Source organism: Lampris incognitus, chromosome 9 (assembly GCF_029633865.1).
Source record: "Lampris incognitus isolate fLamInc1 chromosome 9, fLamInc1.hap2, whole genome shotgun sequence".
In the NCBI taxonomy this organism is placed as follows: domain Eukaryota; kingdom Metazoa; phylum Chordata; class Actinopteri; order Lampriformes; family Lampridae; genus Lampris; species Lampris incognitus.
Window position 1 is genome coordinate 53,424,172 of NC_079219.1, and position 20,204 is coordinate 53,444,375.

Genomic DNA, 20,204 nt, shown 5'->3' on the forward strand with positions numbered 1-20,204 from the left:
AATGTCCGCAGAGCGGCCCCGTCTGACGGTGTGCCACACATCCACTGCTGTCTATAATGAAGGGGCTGCCGAGGTTAATGCTAGAGCTCGGTCTCCGGACGGGCCAATTCGAGCTAATCCGCACAAAAGCTCCCGGACTCCAAGTGTGTAAAAATCAAAGCCTCCGGGTCTTATTGTTGGCTGGGGAAGAGATTATGGCAAGACAATAAAATTAAAAGGAGAAAAAAAAACCCGTTCCCAAACCCCACACACCCCTAGTGCACAAACACAGACACAGACACACACACATTAGCACAAACTTGTGCACACATGAGTTCACAAGTACACACAAGTTCTTACATGCGGTCGAGGCAGTCCAGAATCCCACCTGAATGCATGCAGATCAACTTCAGAGAGAGCCATATAAGACCCCCCCACCCCCCCACCCACCAAACCTCAAAGCCAAATCAAACCTTACACATCAGGCGCCGACAGTCTTTAACCATGCAAAGTTCTGTTCAGTCATGCAGTCATGCAGTACCCATGTGACGGCGTTAAGCTTGGTTCTGTGGCACCGGAGTGGCAACAAGCAGACATTAGTGTTAGCGGGTGCAACCTGATGGGAGGGGAGGGAGAGTTGTTCACACTGCTGCCTTGGCGCTCAGACCCGGGTGGTGCCGTACTCTGTAGAGGGGGGCTTCCAAACACTGTACTCGGGCTTATTTTATGCTATTGTTTAGTAAAGCACTCCTTTAGTTGCAAGAGGTTTCTTTGGCTTTGCCTCCTGCTTGCAAACCCATGCGTTGGGGGTGGGGGGGGGGAGTGCCCCCTGGTTTGCAAACACACAACCAGCAAGGGGGTTTCGATCATGCCTGGAAGTGAGCTATTGGGGCAGCAGCAGCCGGAGTAAACCGAGATGGTACCTGATAACTATCCATATCGTCCTCCACCTCTCTCTGGCAGGAGAGAACACACTCAGTCAAATGGACAGAACCAGGAAATAACCACTGAGCAATTCTATGCTGGCATGCACTGTCTCAAACTGGGCTGAATTTGGCTGAAAAGTGAAAGACTAATAGACGTCTAAATCATTCTAGGCTTCTTATCAGGGTCATGCTTTTGAATAATTACAATTAATTACCCACAGAGATTTTAATTATTACACAAAGCAGAAGTGGTCCTCAGGGCTGGCTGTCTAAAATTCATCACTAAAAAAGTAATTGCTCTGAGTACCTGAGCAGATAAAACCCTGTCAGTGCATGAATACACAACACTAATATATATAAGTCTGCACATTCTTCATCCTCCGCTTGAATATGTTCGGGCCGGCCACCTGACCCCTTCTCATCCCTGGGTTTCATCCCTCTTCACGGCATGAAACCCGAGAACAACATATTTCACTTGCTCTTCTGCATGCGATGCAATACACACCGTACACTGCAGTACACACTGGGCATGATAAAGAAAGTCTGTCCACAATTTCCCTCACTACTTCTTCTCCACACAGTCAAGTGCATAAGAACAAACCCTACGTGCATTTACACAAGCTCTGATATGTACGTGCATGTGTATGTGATGTGGTATATATGCATGAATATGTGTATATGGTCTGCACCTACCTGGTAGCTATCTAGGGGTCTCTGTAGCTTGGTGGAGCGGGCGGACACACAGCCGATGGACACAGACAGCGCGGCCTCCACCAGCAGAGGCAGGGTGCCCGAGTGTTGGACCGGCTTCACGCCCACCTGCAGCCTCCGAGAGTGACCCTAACAGAGAGACCCGTGATAGACTCAGAAAAACACCATAGGTGGCACGTGTCAATTTACTTAAATCCTGACTTACCATTCAGCAATTTGAACTAAACCACACAAAACACGTGCAAGACGAAACAAATTCAAACAGAAAGGTAGCTGGATATACACAAGGCTCAGCGTTTTCGGTTTTTATTTTTCAAAGCCATCCAGCATGCCGAATTCCGCCACAAGAGGACACTGTTACATAACCTCACACAAACAGTAACAACTTTTGGAGCTGTGGAAACACAAAATCCGGGTGAAAATCGGTTTAAAAATCTGGGTATTTTTTGGCGAAAATCGGTAAAAACCGAAAACACTGAGCCTCGGATATACAGGAGCGAGTGTCGGTACAACACTTCCCATGAAAAAAAATCTGAAGTTCCACATATGAACCATGACAGGAAGTGGCATATTTTACTTCAGTCAGCAGTGATTGGTCCACCAGAGAGGACAGGATGGGATTTCCTCTCTCGTGGACCAACCGGATGGAAGCCCTGCATGGTCCAAGAAAGACAGTATATCAACACAAGGCGGTAATGGACATTTAGCTAGGAAGCAGCGATTGGCCCACCAAAAACGATAAGGTGGAACTTCCTCTCTGGTGGACCAACCAGAGAAAGGAATCAAAGATAGTGGAAATCTTCGAGACTGCCACTCTATAGAACAATCTGTTAAATGGGCATCCACGGTGTCTCTAACGCCGTTCAGACCTGTCGGAGCTGGAAGACTCCCCCTGTGCTGATGTCCTTCCCGGGGTGCAGCTCCACGGCAGAATATTCTCCCTGCTCGTTGAGCTCCTGGATGGAGACCCACAGTTCGATCCTGCGGCACACCTCACTCCACCTTGGATACACACCACAGCCCAGAGGAAGGACGTCAGGGCATCTGTACTTGTATGTGTGTATCGACATACGATGGGTGTGATGCGTTTGAGGTGTGTACCTGTCTTGGAGCGTCCGTGTCTTTGCCTGCTGGGCATCTAGCTCCCACAGTGAGCGCCCGTTCCGGGCACAGCGATGACCCCACACCTCTATGGACAGCGCCCCGTCTGAGATAAACTCCAGAAACTCCTCCGTTACATGTACCGTATACTCCTGCGAAAAGATGGGAAGATGTATTTCACTTCAGTATACTTGAATTGGACAACCACTAACAAAACTTCCTGAAATCTGAAGACCTATAACACATGCAAATTAACGGCACAGGTACCTCCTCAGGTTCAAGTTTCAATACTGAGTCCAAGTTAAAATTTTATGGGCAGACAGCCACGTATGATTGCACGCAACATTCTAAAGCAAAAAATACTATCATGAAAAATGTAGTAGAAAGCTTCTGCACACATTATGTATCTCTGTACCGACAGCAAAATGCAACAATAGAGACAAAATCTGAATTAAGCAAGTCTCCACTACACAATATCTGTATTAATATGGCACTAGTGACAAACGTATTGCACTTCAGCAGAGACAGCAGCAAACTTCTCCGACCAGCAGAGGGCGTTTTTTTCACATTACCTTGCAGTGATCAAAGCTGACGGTGAACTGGGCGTCGGGAGAGCGTGTTGAGGGCGTGTCCGGGCTGACCATGGGAGGAGCCACCGTGGGCTCTGCACACTCCCAGAAGGTGTACTGGCAGAAGACGAAGTTGGACAGGTTGAGTGGCAGTCCTGTGGCCTCCCTAATCCGCACCTGTAGCAAAGACACGAGGACACTGCATTTACATTTATTCATCCATCCATCCATCCATTATCCAAACCGCTTATCCTGCTCGGGGTCACAGGGCTGCTGGAGCCTATCCCAGCAGTCACTGGGTGGCCGCCAGGCCAACACAGGGCCGACATTCACACCCAGGGACAATTTAGTACGGCCGATTCATCTGACCTACATGTCTTTGGACTGTGGGAGGAAACCGGAGCACCCGGAGGAAACCCACGGGGGGAACATGCAAACTCCACACAGAGGACGGACGACCCGGGACGACCCCCAAGGTTGGACCGCCCCGTTCACATTTAGCGATTTGTTTATTCGATTCCCCATAGGATGTCTTGCACCGAATGCAAGACCCCGTTGTCTGTATGTAAATCAAACAGTCAAATCTGCCAACATGCTTTTGCATCGATGTCATCAAAACAAATTCTTTTATATTTACTCATCCATTCCTTGTCTAGCAGCATAGTCCAATACGTGGGAGGTGGGGACGAAGCCTATCCTAGCAGGTATTGGGCAGAGATTATGGGGACACCCTGGACAGTTTGACAGTCCATCACAGGGCCCGCGTACACACAAGCCCTCACACACCATTCAGACCAAAGCACAATTAAAAATCTACATTTCCCTGTGGGAGGAAGAGGAAACCGACAGGAACCCCACAGAGAAGAGCTGGGACGAACCCAGGAGGCAGCAGTGCCGGCCACCACCCACCCACGCAAAATATTCACCGTACTTGACCATTTAAGAAATTCAGATTCAAGAACAGCAACAACACACAAGTCGAAGAGAAGAAAAGCAGCAAGTCAAAAACAAACTCACGACGGCCTCGAGCTTCATCACCTAAACACAATTCTAAAATCCCCATCTATTCGTCCAGTCTCGTTCAGAGTCCAGTGTGAAGTGGTGCGTACCCTGCAGGTGAGCCTCTTAGTCATGAGGACCATCTCCCCGTTGGTGTCCATCACCTCGTAGCAGCTGTTCTCACTGGAGTTCTCTGATGAGTCGTCTCCGCCCGCCAGGCGCTCCGGCACCGCCCCGCTCACTCTCATCAGCTCAACGTGCAGCCTGCCCGTCACCTGCCGCACAAAGACGAGGGAGACAGCCCGGCATCAGCTTCGGTCTCAGTTCAACGATGCTTCTACCATCACTTCGTACAAACAGAAGAGGTTTTTTAAAATGTATTTTTGGATGAATCTTGTATCTTAAAACCTGTTTTAATCAAGCACACGTTTATTCTGGACCATTCAGAATGATTTGAAGTGAGTCTCATGGCTGTTATGAACCATCTATGATCAGACATTGTAGTCAGGTCCAGCACAGTTTACTTAAAACCTCTCAGAAACACATTTTGAACCCAAGTGCTCTGGAAACAGGAGGTTAGAGGAAGAGAAAATGTTGACAAGCAGTAAAAACAGCAAAGCAGAAGAGAGTACATCCGAGTGAAGGACACAAGCGGCTGAATGACAGATCAGATGTTGAAATATTTCATCTGTTTAAAGGGCCATACCGGTGTTTTTGTGCGTTTTAGCCCACTTATTACAAATGACATAAACTTTACATTACTCCTGAGCTAGAAACCGTTGGATCGGTGCGGGACGTTTTCTGGGGCGGTGTGCAATTACAACAGCATTAAGTCACTAGCATAACATGACAAAGGCATCTTGATTTTCAACTGTGATGTCGATTACTATCTCCAGCAAGTTTCAAATCTGTGCAAGTTGATTTTTAAACCGACACTGAAATGAACAGAGACCAGCGGCTGCCAGGAATGTAGGAAAACTGCATGAAGAAAAAAAAAACTCCAACACTCCGCTCTTCTTTGGAAAATGGTCGCGAGGAATGTAAAGTACACTCAATTTGTAGCAAATGGGCTAAAACGTGCAAAACGCCAGTGAAAGTCATTGTGCTCCTACCTCCCCCTGCTGGCTGATGATGGGAACAGCATACTGCAGCTTGACGTCATGGAAGAGGCACTCCAGAAATATGTTGGCCACTCCTATCAGGTTGTGGTTCTCCTGCGCCTCGTAGAACGGGTCGCTGTATTTGTTGTTCAGTTTGTTCCACTAACAGAACAGAGAGCATGCGAGCTGATCAGCCGATATACTACATGTATGTGTACAACTTCTAGCAGGTAATACTAGTGTATATCGCTCCTCCTCCTGATCTTTTTATTGCATAAAATGATGACTCATTCAATTACTAGGCAGTGCTATCCACCCCCTCCCAAACATCTCCATAACCCTCTCATTGTTCTACACCTATTGTTTCCCTCGTTACTTTCACTCCTTTTCCCATCCCGTCCCCTCCCCGCTCCTTCCTGTCATCCACCTCAGCTCTTACCATCTGCTCTGTGCCCTCCTTCCAGTCTCTGTAGTGGTCTCTCATGTCCACCAGTTTGTTTTCTAGCTTCTCGATGGTCCACACCTGGGTCCCCTTCCCTTTCCTCCGCACCTGAATGGCGGGCTCACTAACAATGGCGCCACGCTGCGAGAAAGAAAACCAAAAGACATCAATTCTTGAGCCGTTAATACTTCCTTGCTTACGTGCTAAAATGTGCAGCTTGAAAACAAATCTCTCAGTGGCTGTTGGTATCATAAGGTGTCCATCCTAAAGGTGTACATGATGATGCTAAAGGTTAAGGAACATTGCAATTTAACATCCACTTTACCCGTATGAGGGCCTAGCTATCATTAACACACATACTAGTTACACAGAATACTTAGAAAATTTAAACATTCAAAATGTGGAAATATATGTTGATGAAAAAAGACGTGTGTGTGTGTGTGTGTATGTGTATGAGCCAGTGTGAACAAGTGCATGGAGTTATGATCGTGTAATGTGAATGGACAGTAAAATATATGTCCCCACGACTTCCAAAATAAATGTAGAGCCCCTAATTTTGGGGTTTGCGGGGTTCCAGAGGTCTGACCTTGCGGTTAGCGCTGAGGTTGGCACCGGGGATCTGCAGCGTGACCTGATAGTTGGTGAGTTTCTTCATCTCCTCCGCCAAAAAGTTGGCTTCTCGCACCAAAGTGTTGGCTCTCACCACTTGTTCCCTGAGCCGAGAGAGACTCTGACGGAACAGCTCATCCCTGATGTGCATGCCACATGCACACACACACACACACACACACACACACACACACACACACACACACACACACACACACACACACACACACACACACACACACACACACAGAATTGTAGAATATAAAGCGCTCATTCATTCAGTATGATCTGTGCTTTAAGATGTTACTCTGGACAGTTGCCTTTGTGTGTTGTTCCAGCTTGTTTTGAATATGGTGTTTCATACTGTACAGTGCAGCTGGTTCGTACTTCCCTTTTTTGTCACATGTATTTCAATACATCTTTTATTCACAACCACAGACATCCTGAATTTTGACTATACAGCAAATTCCAAATTTTGCGTATACATCTAGATCTGTTTAAACCTTTATGTTATACACATTAAATTCCTGGTATATGAAAACTGACAGATCCTCATGTTGCTATTTTACCATTTGTGATATGCATCCTAGTACATCTTGGTACATTCAGTCAGTGTATTAATGATGTTAACTCTCACAAATAAAAATGATAAACCAATATTAATGCTTTAACATTAATAATGGCTGTTTGAAGCGGTACTAACAGTCAGTAGTACTTTTAATGCTGGTTCTTTGGCACACCTACATCCAACAGATCCATTATTAATGTTATTATCTGCAGCTATGTTTATCCTGCTATGCTTACACCACAGATTACTAAAACCAGCCTGCCATGTTTTCAACATTTTATTTTGGATCCCCCCCCTTTTTTTTCTACCAAACTGTATCCAGCCAATTACCCCACTCTTCCAGGCCGTCCCGATTGCTGCTGCACCCCCCTCTGCCAGTTCCCCCTCCCCCTCCCCCCTGAACAGGTGCCCTGACCGACCAGAGGAGGCGCTAGTGCAGTGACCAGGACAAACAACCACATCTGGCTTCCAACCCACAGAAATGGCCAATTGTGTCTGGAGGGGCGCCTGACCAAACCAGAGGCAACACGGGGATTCGAACTGGCGAGCCCCGTGTTGGTAGGCAATGGAATAGACCGCTACGCTACCCGGACGCCCCATCTTTGACAAGGTTTTTTTAACCTGTAGATGTTAGTAAACTCACTAAAATGGTCTAAAGGGTTTAGTTACTCTTTAAAGGTTCCCACCTTGTGGTATGTATATATATATATATGTGTGTGTATGTATGATGTATGTGCATGTGTATGTGTGGGTGGGTGTGTGTGGCAGCGCCTCACCTCTCCTCCGTCCACAGACGTAGCTTGCTGTGGGTCGCGTGCATCGGGAAGGTGAGGCGGTCGCTGTTGCTGCGGTGGTGCTGGGTTGTTTTCTCCGGCGACAGCTGCTGCCGAAGCGACTCCAGCTCCCGCTCGTACATGAGCCTCTGCTCCTCCAGCGCTGTCCTCTTCTCCTCCAGGTACTGCTTCTCCAGCACCTGAACCACATTCTGCATGGGGTCTGTGAACACGACATACACCCACTCGCATCAGTAAATGAAACCCTTGATTTCCTGGGTAAAATCCCTTCAAAAATTCAAAGTTTCCATTAAAGTGTGAGGCAAATATTGAGAAAATGATGACACAACCCAGGTCTGTTTCCATTGTCTCCATTCCCCGTTGTGCAGAACACAACCGTTCACGAGAGAAGGGTTGATTCACTGGAGAAATCTGAAAAATTCCTCTTCCATCACACTTCGTCCCATTATCAACACATTCATTTTTCCAGACTCAAGTCAGCATAGAATATTCTTTGAAAGATGTAAGATTTTCTTAAATTTTTGACATTTCAATTCAACTTTTCTTATTCGCAACGAAATAATTTGCATAAAATAACTTGATGGAAGGGTAATTAGAGGCAAATGGTCAGAGCCACGGCTTTGGACACATTAAAGGAAGTAGAGGAGCGGGTATAACGTGACAGGTGACATGTCAGAGTTGTGTAAACTGTAGTTATCCTGAGATGGACTAGTGGAGTATTGTCACACGTCCGGGATGTGGGGTAATTGGCCGGACACAATTGGGGAGAAAAACAGGGGGTCCAATAAATAAATAAATAAATAAAATAGATAGATAGATAGATAGATAGATAGATAGATAGATAGATAGATAGATAGATAGATAGATAGATAGATAGATAGATAGATAGATAGATAGATAGATAGATAAATAGAAATACACGGACACTGGTGAGATGTGAGCACGCACACACACACACACACACACACACACACACACACACACACACACACGCACACAGGCAGCCACACTCACCATCAAGCAGCCTGGGATCACGTGACATAGGCCTTGCTACTGACAGTGATGCTGGAGGTGAGGACAGACGGAGACTAGGTATGTGGTTCCAGACAGTAATGACAGACTGCATAACGTTAATACTGTTTTACTGTGTCCAACAGTATTTATGTCATGTCATGTTTAAGCTAGAGTGGCGGGAATAGAGACTTTAGGAAACCATCCATTCTTAAATTGCTCATTTGAGGTGGAAATGACGAGGTGTCGATGGCAAGATAATGCAACAATTAGCAAAAGAAACTGAATTTTTGAATTTCTCCAGTTGCAAACGATTCTTGTCAAGGCCTCTCCATTTATCTGTTGACCATTTTTGTTAACTTAATCCTGATCAGACAGATTGTATACCACTACCACTACCACTACTACTACTACTACTACTACTACTACTACTACTTTCGGCTGCTCCCGTTAGGGGTCACCACAGCAGATCATCTGTTTCCATCTCTTCCTGTCCTCTGCATCTTCCTCTGTCACACCAGCCACTTGCATGTCCTCCCTCACCACATCCATAAACCTCCTCTTTGGCCTTCCTCTTCTCCTGTTCCCTGGCAGCTCCATATTCAGTATCCTTCTCCCAGTATACCCAGCATCTCTCCTCCACACATGTCCAAGCCATCTCAATCTTGCCTCTCTTGCTTTGTCTCCAAACCGTCCAACCTGAGCTGTCCCTCTAATATAATCCTTCCTAATCCTGTCCTTCTTCATCACTCCTAATGAAAATCTTAGCATCTTCAACTCTGCCACCTCCAGCTCCACCTCCTGTCTTTTCGTCAGTGCCACTGTCTCCAAACTATACAACATAGCTGGTCTAACTACCATCTTGTAAACCTTCCCTTTAACTCTTGCTGGTACCCTTCTGTCACAAATCACTCCTGACATTCTTCTCCATCCACTCCACCCTGCATGCACTCTCTTCTTCACTTCCCTTCCACACTCCCCGTTACTTTGACCCCAAATATTTAAATTCATCCACCTTTTTCACCCCTACTCCTTGCATCCTCACCATTCTGCTGTCCTCCCTCTCATTCACGTATATGTATTCCATCTTGTGCCTACTGACTTTCATTCCTCTTCTCTCCAGTGCATACATCCAGCTCTCTTCAACCTGCACCCTACTCTCGCTACAGATCACAATGTCATCCAAGAACATCATAGTCCACGGGGACTCCTGCCTGATCTCATCTGTCAACCTGTCCATCACCCACTGTAAACAAGAAAGGGTTTCAGAGCCGATCCTTGATGTAATCCCACCTCCACCTTGAATCCATCTGTAATTCCAACTGCACACCTCACCACTGTCACACTGCCCTCATACATATCCTGCACCACTCCTACATACTTCTCCACAACTCCTGACTTCCTTCATACAATACCACACCTCCTTTTTCAGCATCCTGCCATATGCTTTCTCTAAATCCACAAAGACACAATGTAACTCCTTCTGACCTTCTCTATACTTCTCCATCAACATTCTCAAAGCAAACATCACATCTGTGGTGCTCTTTCATGGCATGAAACCATACTGCTGCTCGCTGATCATCACCTCTCCTCTTAACCTAGCTTCTGTTACTCTTTCCCATATCTTCATGCTGTGGCTGATCAACTTTATACCTCTGTAGCTACTACAGTTCTGCACAACACCCTTATTCTTGAAAATCAGTAGCAGTACACTTCTTCTCCACTCCTCAGGCATCCTCTCACTCTCAGAGAGATTGTATATGCGCCTAAAACCAGCTGACAAAATTTGCCTTTTATTTTTTTCCCAACTCGTCAAAATCTTACTTCCCATTTAGATGGAAACAAACGAGTCAGTTTGGACAGGGGTTCTACAAAGTAGGTCAGCAGCTTGTCCAGTGTAGGCAGCAGATTGTCCTCATCCTACCGTTATTCCCCAGGGTCTTCATGATGACCTCCATCTGGGCAAACTCATAGCTGTAGTCCTGTTCAGAGGAGGCCTCGCTGGCGGTCTCCACGTCTGCCTCGACAAAGCTCTCTCTGGGCGAGGCCCTCTCCAGCTCCTTCAAGCGGTCCCGCCGCTTGCGCTTAGGTAGGTTGATCCTACCGCACAAACAGGGCTTGCAGTCAGACTGTTGCTTCGGAGGTTTCGGTAAATATAGACCGCAACATTAAAGGACTCTTACCTAAAAAAGTGGTTGTTGCCCCATAAAATGCGGTCTCCGTGCCACAGGTGGACCAAGGAGTCAATCATCGTTCCATTTACACAGGTTCTGCGTTAAAACAAATCGGGTTAAATTTCATCGCTCGACATACAAATAACATGGTAGGACATAATAATCTTTGTTTTTATGTTGCTTACAAAGGGTACTTAAAGTGAGGTAGTGTAACAAAAGTACAAATACATCAGAGCAGTGGCGATAATCTCTTCGCCCGGGGAGTTGAGATGGGGCTTCGATATCAAAGCAAGCTGGCTCAGATCATAGATGCCTGGCTTATGAGGTCACTTAGAACTCTAAGGTGCAGTCATCCATGATCCGTGAAGATGTGTGTGTGTGTGTGTGTGTGTGTGTATGGATTGTTATACATCTGGCTGAGTGGGTGAGTGTCTGAGATAGAGCTTACTATTGTGCTGTAGCTCACCTGGCATTATGTATGGGCGTGAGGGTGACGTCACCATCTGGGCGGAGCTCCAGCACACAGTGCTCTGATTGGATGCCTATCCCGAAGAGCTGGATGTCCTGGGATGTGTCGGCGCCCACACGGGTGTACTCCTACAACACAGGTGGAAGACACATTGTGGAAGAGTTACAACCACAGACCTGAAAACAATTAGACCAGCGAGGTGGAAACCAACATGTTTGTGCAAGTCCTCATTATGACTCATTAGCGATAAGCAGCGTGAGCTGCCAAGTGCAATTTAAAGAACCAAATTCACAAACTTGTGCAAGAGTAACAGCGAGGGACGAAGAGAATCCAAGCCACTAAATAACTTTGCAATCAAGTTCACGTTCAACGGCTGCCAAGCAAGTTTGTGCACATGCTCAACACAAAAACATGAGCAAACAAGGACAAAATTTTAAAGAATACAAGTATAACAACATCAACAATACATCAATACGACCAGAAATAACAGCATTATCTCAGTAAATCTTTTACTATATTTTAACTATCATGTGATGTCCTTAAATTCTGCTAAGGCGCTATTATAGTGAACCCAGCCATACAAGTTTGGATTCTTCCAGAAACATTATATGGTTTAATCTGACATTCTGCCTGGGTCTTCCCCCACATCACATAAAGGTGCCAAACTGACATCAGCCAGACAGGAAACTGACTGAAACCAGGCTTCTGACATGGTTATCAGATTCACAGAAGGACATGGGAGCACTTAACGACCTTTCCAGGTCATCGTCACCATTGGTCACAGGAAGAAGATTTGATCTAATCTCCAGAGTAAAAAAACTTTCTCCCCTCGCCAAATGATGAAGACTGGAAGTGTGTGTTTGAGTTTAACACGTTTTCTTTTACCAGCACAATGACTTGAATTGATCAATTCAAATCTCTCTCTCTCTCATGTTATAATCATAAATTACTTTTGAACTTTACGGCAAAGAAGTACAAGTTTTATTGGAGGCTTTCTTGATCCTCCATATCTCTCTCTCTCTCACACACACACACACACACACACACACACACGTACACCTCCAAACCCCCTCCTTGGAGCCTTTGCCAAATGCTGGTAACCTTATCTAAGGTCATAAATTCTTAAGAATTCTTGGGTGACTTGAGTATAAATTTCCCTACTACTTTACATGTCTGAATTAACTGTTTAACCATCTAGAAATCCAGTTAATATTACTCAACACATATTTTTTTTCATGAAAAATAGTTAAACTCCCATGTCTGTGCGATATAAAATGACCGAGTTATTAAAATTCAGATTTAATGCAATTTGCCATGTGGCCACACGGCCATCTAGTGATCATTTTCGGCAGGACAAGTGTCTGAATTATCGAAAAAGCCTAATGACAATTATTGTATCGATTTTCTTTAAATTAATCACTTAGTGCACTGTCTAGTAATGATTTGAAAACTAGTGTCTTGTAGAATTAAAATGTACTCTACTTCCACTTAGTTCTTAGCCACAGCTTAGAGAATTAAGGCTTTATTGTCTTTATTCTGTATTCACTGTTGAGGTTAATATTATGCAAGTTCTAAATGTTTGCCCATAGATTTACATGATGCGTCAACATTTACAGCAGAAATGAGTAGGTAAATTGTTTCCTTTTTAACTGGCGTTAGTTGCCCCGCATTGGAAATCTTATTTATGACCCGCATATTTGATTTGGCAAAGATTTTACGCTGGATGCCCTTCCTGACGCAACCCTCCCTATTTATCTGGGCTTGGGACCAGCACTAAGAATGCACTGGCTTGTGCATCCTCAGTGGCTGGGTATACTGGGAGAAGGATGCTGAATATGGAGCTGCCAGGGAAGAGGAAAAGAGGAAGGCCAAAGAGGAGGTTTATGGACGTGGTGAGGGAGGACATGCTGGTGGCTGGTGTGACAGAGGAAGATGCAGAGGACAGGAAGAGATGGAAACCGATGATCCGCTGTGGCGACCCCTAACGGGAGCAGCCGAAAGTAGTAGTAGTAGTATTGCATTCAGATTCATTTCTGATTTTGTTGGCCTCCAAATTAACTCATTCATTCTGTCGGCAACAACTTCTTAGTTTAATGCCCATTCCCTCATCCATTCCATCATTTTCCCCATTCATTCATTTATTCACTCACTCATTCATTCACTCATTCATGTTTAATTTCTTTCAATACTTGTCCTAACTGTATATATGTATATATGCTTATTTATCCCATACGTTCGTCAATAAATAGTTCCATCTAGAGCAAGTTGTTGTGCGTATTTTCTTCAACTGAGGGGTGATGTAATTACCATCTTTATTTGTTTTGTGAGTTTCTTTGGAACAGAAACAGAGATCCCTAAATTGAGAGTTTAAACCTTTCAGATCTGTGACTGTTTGATTAGGTTTAGCTTATTTACTTTCCTCTACAAAGTGGTGCCACAATTTCAACGAGTGCGAATTTTAGATTACAGTGGAGTATGCCTACACTATATGAATAAAAATCTTTTAATATTATTCAAAAGTATAGGTTAGTAATAAGTACTGGTTAGTAAATAAGGCATTAGGGAGTGACATTAGCAATGTTTGGGGGAAAAAATGAAATAAAGCAAAGCAAAGTATGACTGAGTGCGGAAGCCAGTGTCTTTCTCATTAAAGAGTGGGCGTCATTAAACAGAAGATGTGCGCCCCAGCGGCCTAAAACACCCGCTTCATGTTACCATGGCCATTCCACACTGACACGCCAGGCTGTCCAGCAGAGCCCAGACAAAGCCCTGTTGTTCTGCGCTCTGCAGAGGCTGCTGCCTCGCGGACCTCGCCCCTGCCTCTCCACTCCGCTTACGGGTCCAGCTGACCGGCTGGCTGATCCATTCCGGCACTCTGCTATGTCTGGGACCCTTCTGACCCCTTACAGTGTCATTCTAAATGCAGTCTGGAATGATGTAGGCTACGTGTTATGTCCGGGCCCCTCGGGCGATGGTAAATATTACCACTGAGGTATGTGTGGGACAGAGACGGAGAGTGCGAGATGTGTTTATTTCCAGCGTAATTATTCTACATAATTCTAGCATGGCATTGCTAATAATAGCCGAGTGAGTGAGCACTGCTAACCGAGCACAGTAGAGTAAACCAAATCTTCAAACAATGCCAAAACTCATATTTGGAACACTTGGACATAGAAACCAAATTACAACACAAATGAGAATGTTATCGGGCCCTAAAAAGAGAACACAAATTGTCTGACTGTCTGTCCACTGTCAGAGACAGTAAGCAGAGACACATCCTTACCAAGTACAGGCTCACTGACCACAGTCTAGCCATTTAAAAGGGCAGACACAAAAAACCTCGGCTACCACAAGAGCAAAGAACATGTGGTCACTGTACGGCAGGTGAGGTCGAGACAGAGACGCACTTCCTGCTAAATTGTGAGCAATTCCAGAACATAAGAGGAAAATACCAGGAGAAATTTGAAAATCAGATTCCAAATGTTCTACTCCTGGATGAGAAAGAACAGTGGCCACTTATTTTAGGAGAGGGCCAAAGTGCATACCTTGCGGCACTATATGTGTCAGAATGCCATAGCCTAAGGGTCAGTGAGTGACCAAAACACTGTCAGTTGCTGTTGGTTGCTGTTCAAGTGCTGTTCTATGTTTCTGCCAGTTCTATCTATTCCTTTTTCATTTGTTTTAATTTTTATTCATTCATTTATTTATTGTTTGGTACTCTCTTGACCTGTTTTGCTGTCACCTGCTTTGGCAAGATTGTAATTACGTTGTAATTAATGCACTCATGCCAATAAAGCATCACTTAATTGAACTGAGTGAGTGAGTGAGTGAGTGAGTGAGTGAGTGAGTAACTGAGTGACTGAGTGAGTGAGAAAACAATAAGTCTTGATGCATGCTCAATAATCCAGGTAAGGAAATCCCAGAAAGTTGACTCGGCTCATCTGGAAAGAAGGTTTAGTGGGGGAAATGTTTCATCAGTCAGCAGAGCGGCTGTTTACACCTGGCATTAACATGTCCCTTGGGTGATCCAGTCACAAGTGGACAGCTCTAAGTACATCAGTCCACACCTGGCATTAGAATGTGTCTCTGCATGTGTCTCCAGTGACCACTTCTGATCGGATCCCACTTTCCCGCTCTATATGCAAATAAACCCTTACATCACTGTGGTAGGTGGGTGTGGCTTAGCCTCAGCTGCCATCAGAGAAAGGGGGCGTGGCTCGCCAGAGAGCAGATTAGCGATCAGCCTCAGGTGTGTCAAACTAACAACCTGCCCCGCACGAGGCTGAAAGGAGACGGGAGAAACGGGGAGCGACACGCTCTGAAAGGAGAGAGCGAGGAAAACGGCTCCGGCACCAGAGCGCACCAGCCCATGCGAGTGAACAAATGAAATACATTATTAAATAAAGCCTGTGTTAACCGTCTAAAACCGTGTAAATAAACACATAGAACGAGGAGAGAGGAGTCAAAGAAACAGGCATTTAACAAAATGAGACAACCTTGCTAACCCCTCATTTTAATGTACCATCAATAATTAAGAAGTATTTCACATCTGTAAGTTATTACTGTCGGTTATTCTACCAAATTGGTGGCACGGTGGCGCAGTGGTTAGCAAGGTCGCCTCACATCAAGAAGGTCCTGGGTTCGAGCCCGGGATAGTCCATCCTTGGGGGTTGTCCCGGGTCCTCGTCTGTATGGAGTTTGCATGTTCTCCCAGTGTCTGCGTGGGTTTCCTCCAGGGGGCTCCGGTTTCCTCCCACAGTCCAAAGACATATAGGTCAGGTGAATCAGCCGTACTAAATTGTCCCTAGGTATGAATGGGTGTGTGTGTGTTTGTTCTGGCCCTGTGATGGCCTGGCGGCCTGTCCAGAGTGTCTCCCCACCTGCCGCCCAATGACTGCTGGGATAGGCTCCAGCATCCCTGTGACCCTGACAGCAGGATAAGTGGTTCAGATAATGGATGGATATTATTTCTGTTGCTTATGTCAGCTGACTAGGCAGTCCGTCAATGTGGCCTTGAACACACTTGTGTTTACACTTCAAATGCAATGTGGACAAATGCGTCTCAGGCCACCTCTGAATGTGGCCTGAGCCATAAGGTCTCAAGACGCATTGAGGATGCATTGGGAGCATTCACACCTGTACTAAGAGCTGTCCACTTGTGACTGGATCACCCAAGACACATGTTAACACCAGGTGTAAACAGGGCCATAGATGGCTTCTTTGATTCCCCATTCAAACCAGCATTCCTCCAATCCAGGATGTGCACATCCTCACCCTTGAAAGAGTGGCCACTGGCCTGTAGATGGGTGTAGACTGCAGAGTCTTGGCCTGTTAGTGTTGTATTGTGTTTCTGTGTTGTGTCTCTTGTGCCATGCTCTTGACCAGCATCTGTTTAGTTACCCCAATGTACAAGTCACGGCAATCCTCCTGGCACTTAACAGCGTACAGTATAGTGCTCTGTTTGTGCCAGGGGACCCAATCCTTGGGGCGGACCAACCTCTGGTGCAGCGTGTTTTGGGGTTTGAAAGCAACTGAGACACGGTGTTTGGCAAATATGCACCCCCACTGGTTTACACTTGGACAGCTGTTGTCCCTCTCCTCTCTTCGCTTAACTGGTGCACTGTTCGGGCGTCTTCCTGGCTTTGACAAACAATAACGTCTATTTATTTGCTCTGTTTAATGTCTGTTTGTTTTCTGACGTCAGCCATGTTAACTCCCGGGTATAGCCACGGAGAAACTCCCTGCAGCCCTCGCTTCAGCTGGGCAGGAGGATGAATCAAACAGGAGTGGGGTTTTATACTCATGTGATTCCTGGCTGCTCTCTGGTGCAATATGTAATTATAAAGTAAGACTCTACTGAGCTCTGAGAGAGAGACAGAGACAGAGACAGAGAGAGAGAGAGAGAGAGAGAGAGAGAGAGAGAGAGAGAGAGAGAGAGAGAGAGAGAGAGAGAGAGAGAGAAACAGAGAGAGTGTGAGAGAGAGCGATAGAGTGAGAGAGAAAGCGAGACAGAGAGAGAGACAGAGAGAGTGTGAGAAAGAGAGTGAGAGAGAAAGAGAGAGAGTGTGATAGAGCGAGAAGAAGAGCCAGACAGAGAGAGAGAGTGTGAGACAGACAGACAGACAGACAGACAGACAGACAGAGACAGAGAGCAAGAGAGAGAGTGGGAGTGGGAGAGACTAGGAGAGTGAGAGATAAGAGTGTGAGAGAGCGTGAGAGAGAGCAAGAGTGTGAGAGAGAGTGGGAGTGTGATAGAGAGTGTGAGTGTGAGAGAGCGAGAGAGACTGAGACAGAGCGAGAGTGTGAGAGAAAGCAAAAGTGAGAGAGAGGGTGAGAGAGTGTGAGAGAGGGAGTGAGAGAGGCGAGAGAGAGAGAGTGAGAGTGAGTGAGTGTGAGAGAGATTGGGAGAGTGAGAGATAGAGTGTGAGAGAGTGTAAGAGAGGGAGAGAGTGAGAGCAAAAGTGAGAGAGTGAGAGTGTGAAAAAGAGAGTGAGAGAAAGAGAGTGAGAGCGGAGAGAGCGACAGAGAGAGAGAGTGTGTGAGACAGAGAGAGCCAGACAGAGAGAGAGAGAGCTCTGAGCAGCTGTGCTGCCTAATCCTCATGCAGAAAGAGAGGTGTGTGTGTGTGTGTGTGTGTGTGTGTCTGTGTGTGTGTGTGTGTATGTGTGTGTTGGGGGGGTAGCTTGAGCCTCTGGACAAAGCTTATCTTAATTTGCTTATGTAATATTTCCTGTTGGGGCAGCAGTGAGAACAAAAGGGATGGGACAATGTGTAGCAAATCATAAGCAACTGTGTTTGACCACGAGGCCATTCGGCATGGCACTTACAGCTGACCCCTTGAACTCTGACCTTCCTGTGTCGACAGGAAGCAGAAAGGGAATTCCACTATTGGCACCAATCAAACCGCATTACCTTGAGATAATAGACCAGGAGCTCATTGAGGGCGGGGTCGGCATTCAGATTGACCAGGAAGCACTTGTCTTCGCCCACTTTTATCCCGGAAGTCTCCAGCGAGATGCCCATGCTTTCCAGCTGCTTCTGGCGCTCCTGTGTGGACAAAAAAAAATTATGTTTCTTCATCGAAACTGAAACTCGAACCTTTTGCAGAGTCTTTGTTGTGACCGACTAACTTACCGTTGCGATCTCCTCCGTCTTCCTTAGCTTCTCCTCCCAGGTGACCGTCATCTCCTGGATGAGTTTTTCAGACTCCTGCAACTTCTCCTTCAGCTCGGGGGCCTTCAGAGACTAGTGGCACCAAGAGAGAGAAAACCAAATCAGCACTGCTAGAATCTCCACTGATAACCGACCCGGCACCCCAACCTTCCATGAATTTAACCACCTCGGAACACGTTCAAATTGGGACGACGGCAAAAAGTCGACAGCTGGGCTCCGAAACGAAAATGTGTGCGGCCATGCCTGAGAGACTCGAAAACAAAATGTAAGAATGTCAAAATTGAGTCAGTCTTCCTCCTTGGACGGATAATGTAATTTTCCTCCTACTGTGAACTGCTTCCAACTCCTGTTGCCAAGATTCAGCGACTTGCCCAACCCTCCGGTAACCTACTTCCTCAAAAGCAACCGGCAACTAAACTGGTGAATTTTTTTGTCGACTGAACTGATCTTTGGGAGAAGGTTTGTGTTGACAACAATACATTCAGTGACGACGTTACGTGGAGGCACGTTGTATTTCTACTTGTGCACTTCACCTTCCCACAGCGAGACTCAGTAGACTGAGAGGGGGCTGCTGGGAGAAGTCCTTATTTGCTTGGACTCAATGAAAGTATTGTGCGTCTCATTGTGTGTCCTTATTTTCTTTAAATCTATTTCTAGTTTGTCCCCTTATCCCACCCGATTAACCCAATGGTATATGGCCGGAACTCTTGTCGAACAACTCCCCTGGCTCACGTTTCCACAGGAAGGAGATAGTCGTAACACCAGCTTCCTTCAAACTCGTGTCGGCTGCTCTCGCTATTTTACACGCTGAAGCCTCCTCGCATGGATTGCATCACCTTCAGGCCGCGAAGGAGACGTAGGGAGAACGCTTTCGGTTGCTTGGCTGCAGGCGCCCTGATGGGCCAGAGGGGTCGCTGGAGAACGACGAGTCCCCGAACACTACACCGATCTACACCCACTATCCCTCGGGTAAGGGTGGCCTAAGGAACGCCTTACCCCGTGGACACTCTGGCTGTGACCGGTTACGGCGAATCTGGGATACGAACCTCCCAGCCACATGACGAGCGGATCGCAAGAACGGCGGTTTATTTTATTTTTTTAATTTATTTATCAGAGCGGCCATTGTGTGTCCTTATTTTGACAGAAAGGTGATAGTCGGTCTATACAAGTCAATCTGTTCATCATCAAAGCAAGAAAGTCCTTTTGCTATCCCCCCCCCCCTTCCCACTTTTCTCCCCAATTGTATCCGGCCAATTACCCCACTCTTCCCCGAGCCGTCCCGGTCGCTGCTCCACCCCCTCTGCCGATCCGGGGAGGGCTGCAGGTCACCAGCCGCTTCTTTTCACCTGACAGTGAGGAGTTTCACCAGGGGGACATAGCATGTGGGAGGCTCACGCTATTCCCACCAGTTCCCCCTCCCCCCCCGAACAGGCGCCCCGACCGACCAGAGGAGGCGCTAGTGCAGCGACCAGGACACATACCCACACCCGGCTTCCCACCCGCAGACACGGCCAATTGGGTCTGTAGAGACCAAGCCGGAGATAACAAAGGGATTCGAACAGGCGATCCCCGTGTTGGT

At 46.4% G+C, this 20,204-nt stretch overlaps 1 protein-coding gene across 3 annotated transcripts in view; it reads right to left on the minus strand.

The window, feature by feature from the left end:
• The window catches only part of kif13a (kinesin family member 13A), a 71,360-nt gene that overhangs the window by 19,585 nt on the left and 31,571 nt on the right, over window positions 1–20,204 (minus strand). For 2 of the 3 annotated variants that reach the window (XM_056285579.1, XM_056285578.1), the window contains 15 exons: window positions 18,587–18,697; window positions 18,365–18,499; window positions 11,450–11,580; window positions 10,993–11,079; window positions 10,734–10,909; window positions 7,781–8,000; window positions 6,414–6,576; window positions 5,825–5,968; window positions 5,398–5,547; window positions 4,396–4,560; window positions 3,290–3,463; window positions 2,718–2,869; window positions 2,486–2,618; window positions 1,599–1,745; window positions 903–935 (listed from right to left, as the gene is read on the minus strand). In XM_056285579.1, the coding sequence (XP_056141554.1) occupies window positions 903–935; window positions 1,599–1,745; window positions 2,486–2,618; window positions 2,718–2,869; window positions 3,290–3,463; window positions 4,396–4,560; window positions 5,398–5,547; window positions 5,825–5,968; window positions 6,414–6,576; window positions 7,781–8,000; window positions 10,734–10,909; window positions 10,993–11,079; window positions 11,450–11,580; window positions 18,365–18,499; window positions 18,587–18,697 (2,121 nt within the window). The remainder of the gene's footprint in view (window positions 1–902; window positions 936–1,598; window positions 1,746–2,485; window positions 2,619–2,717; window positions 2,870–3,289; window positions 3,464–4,395; window positions 4,561–5,397; window positions 5,548–5,824; window positions 5,969–6,413; window positions 6,577–7,780; window positions 8,001–10,733; window positions 10,910–10,992; window positions 11,080–11,449; window positions 11,581–18,364; window positions 18,500–18,586; window positions 18,698–20,204) is intronic. The other variant, XM_056285577.1, reaches the window with a different exon arrangement.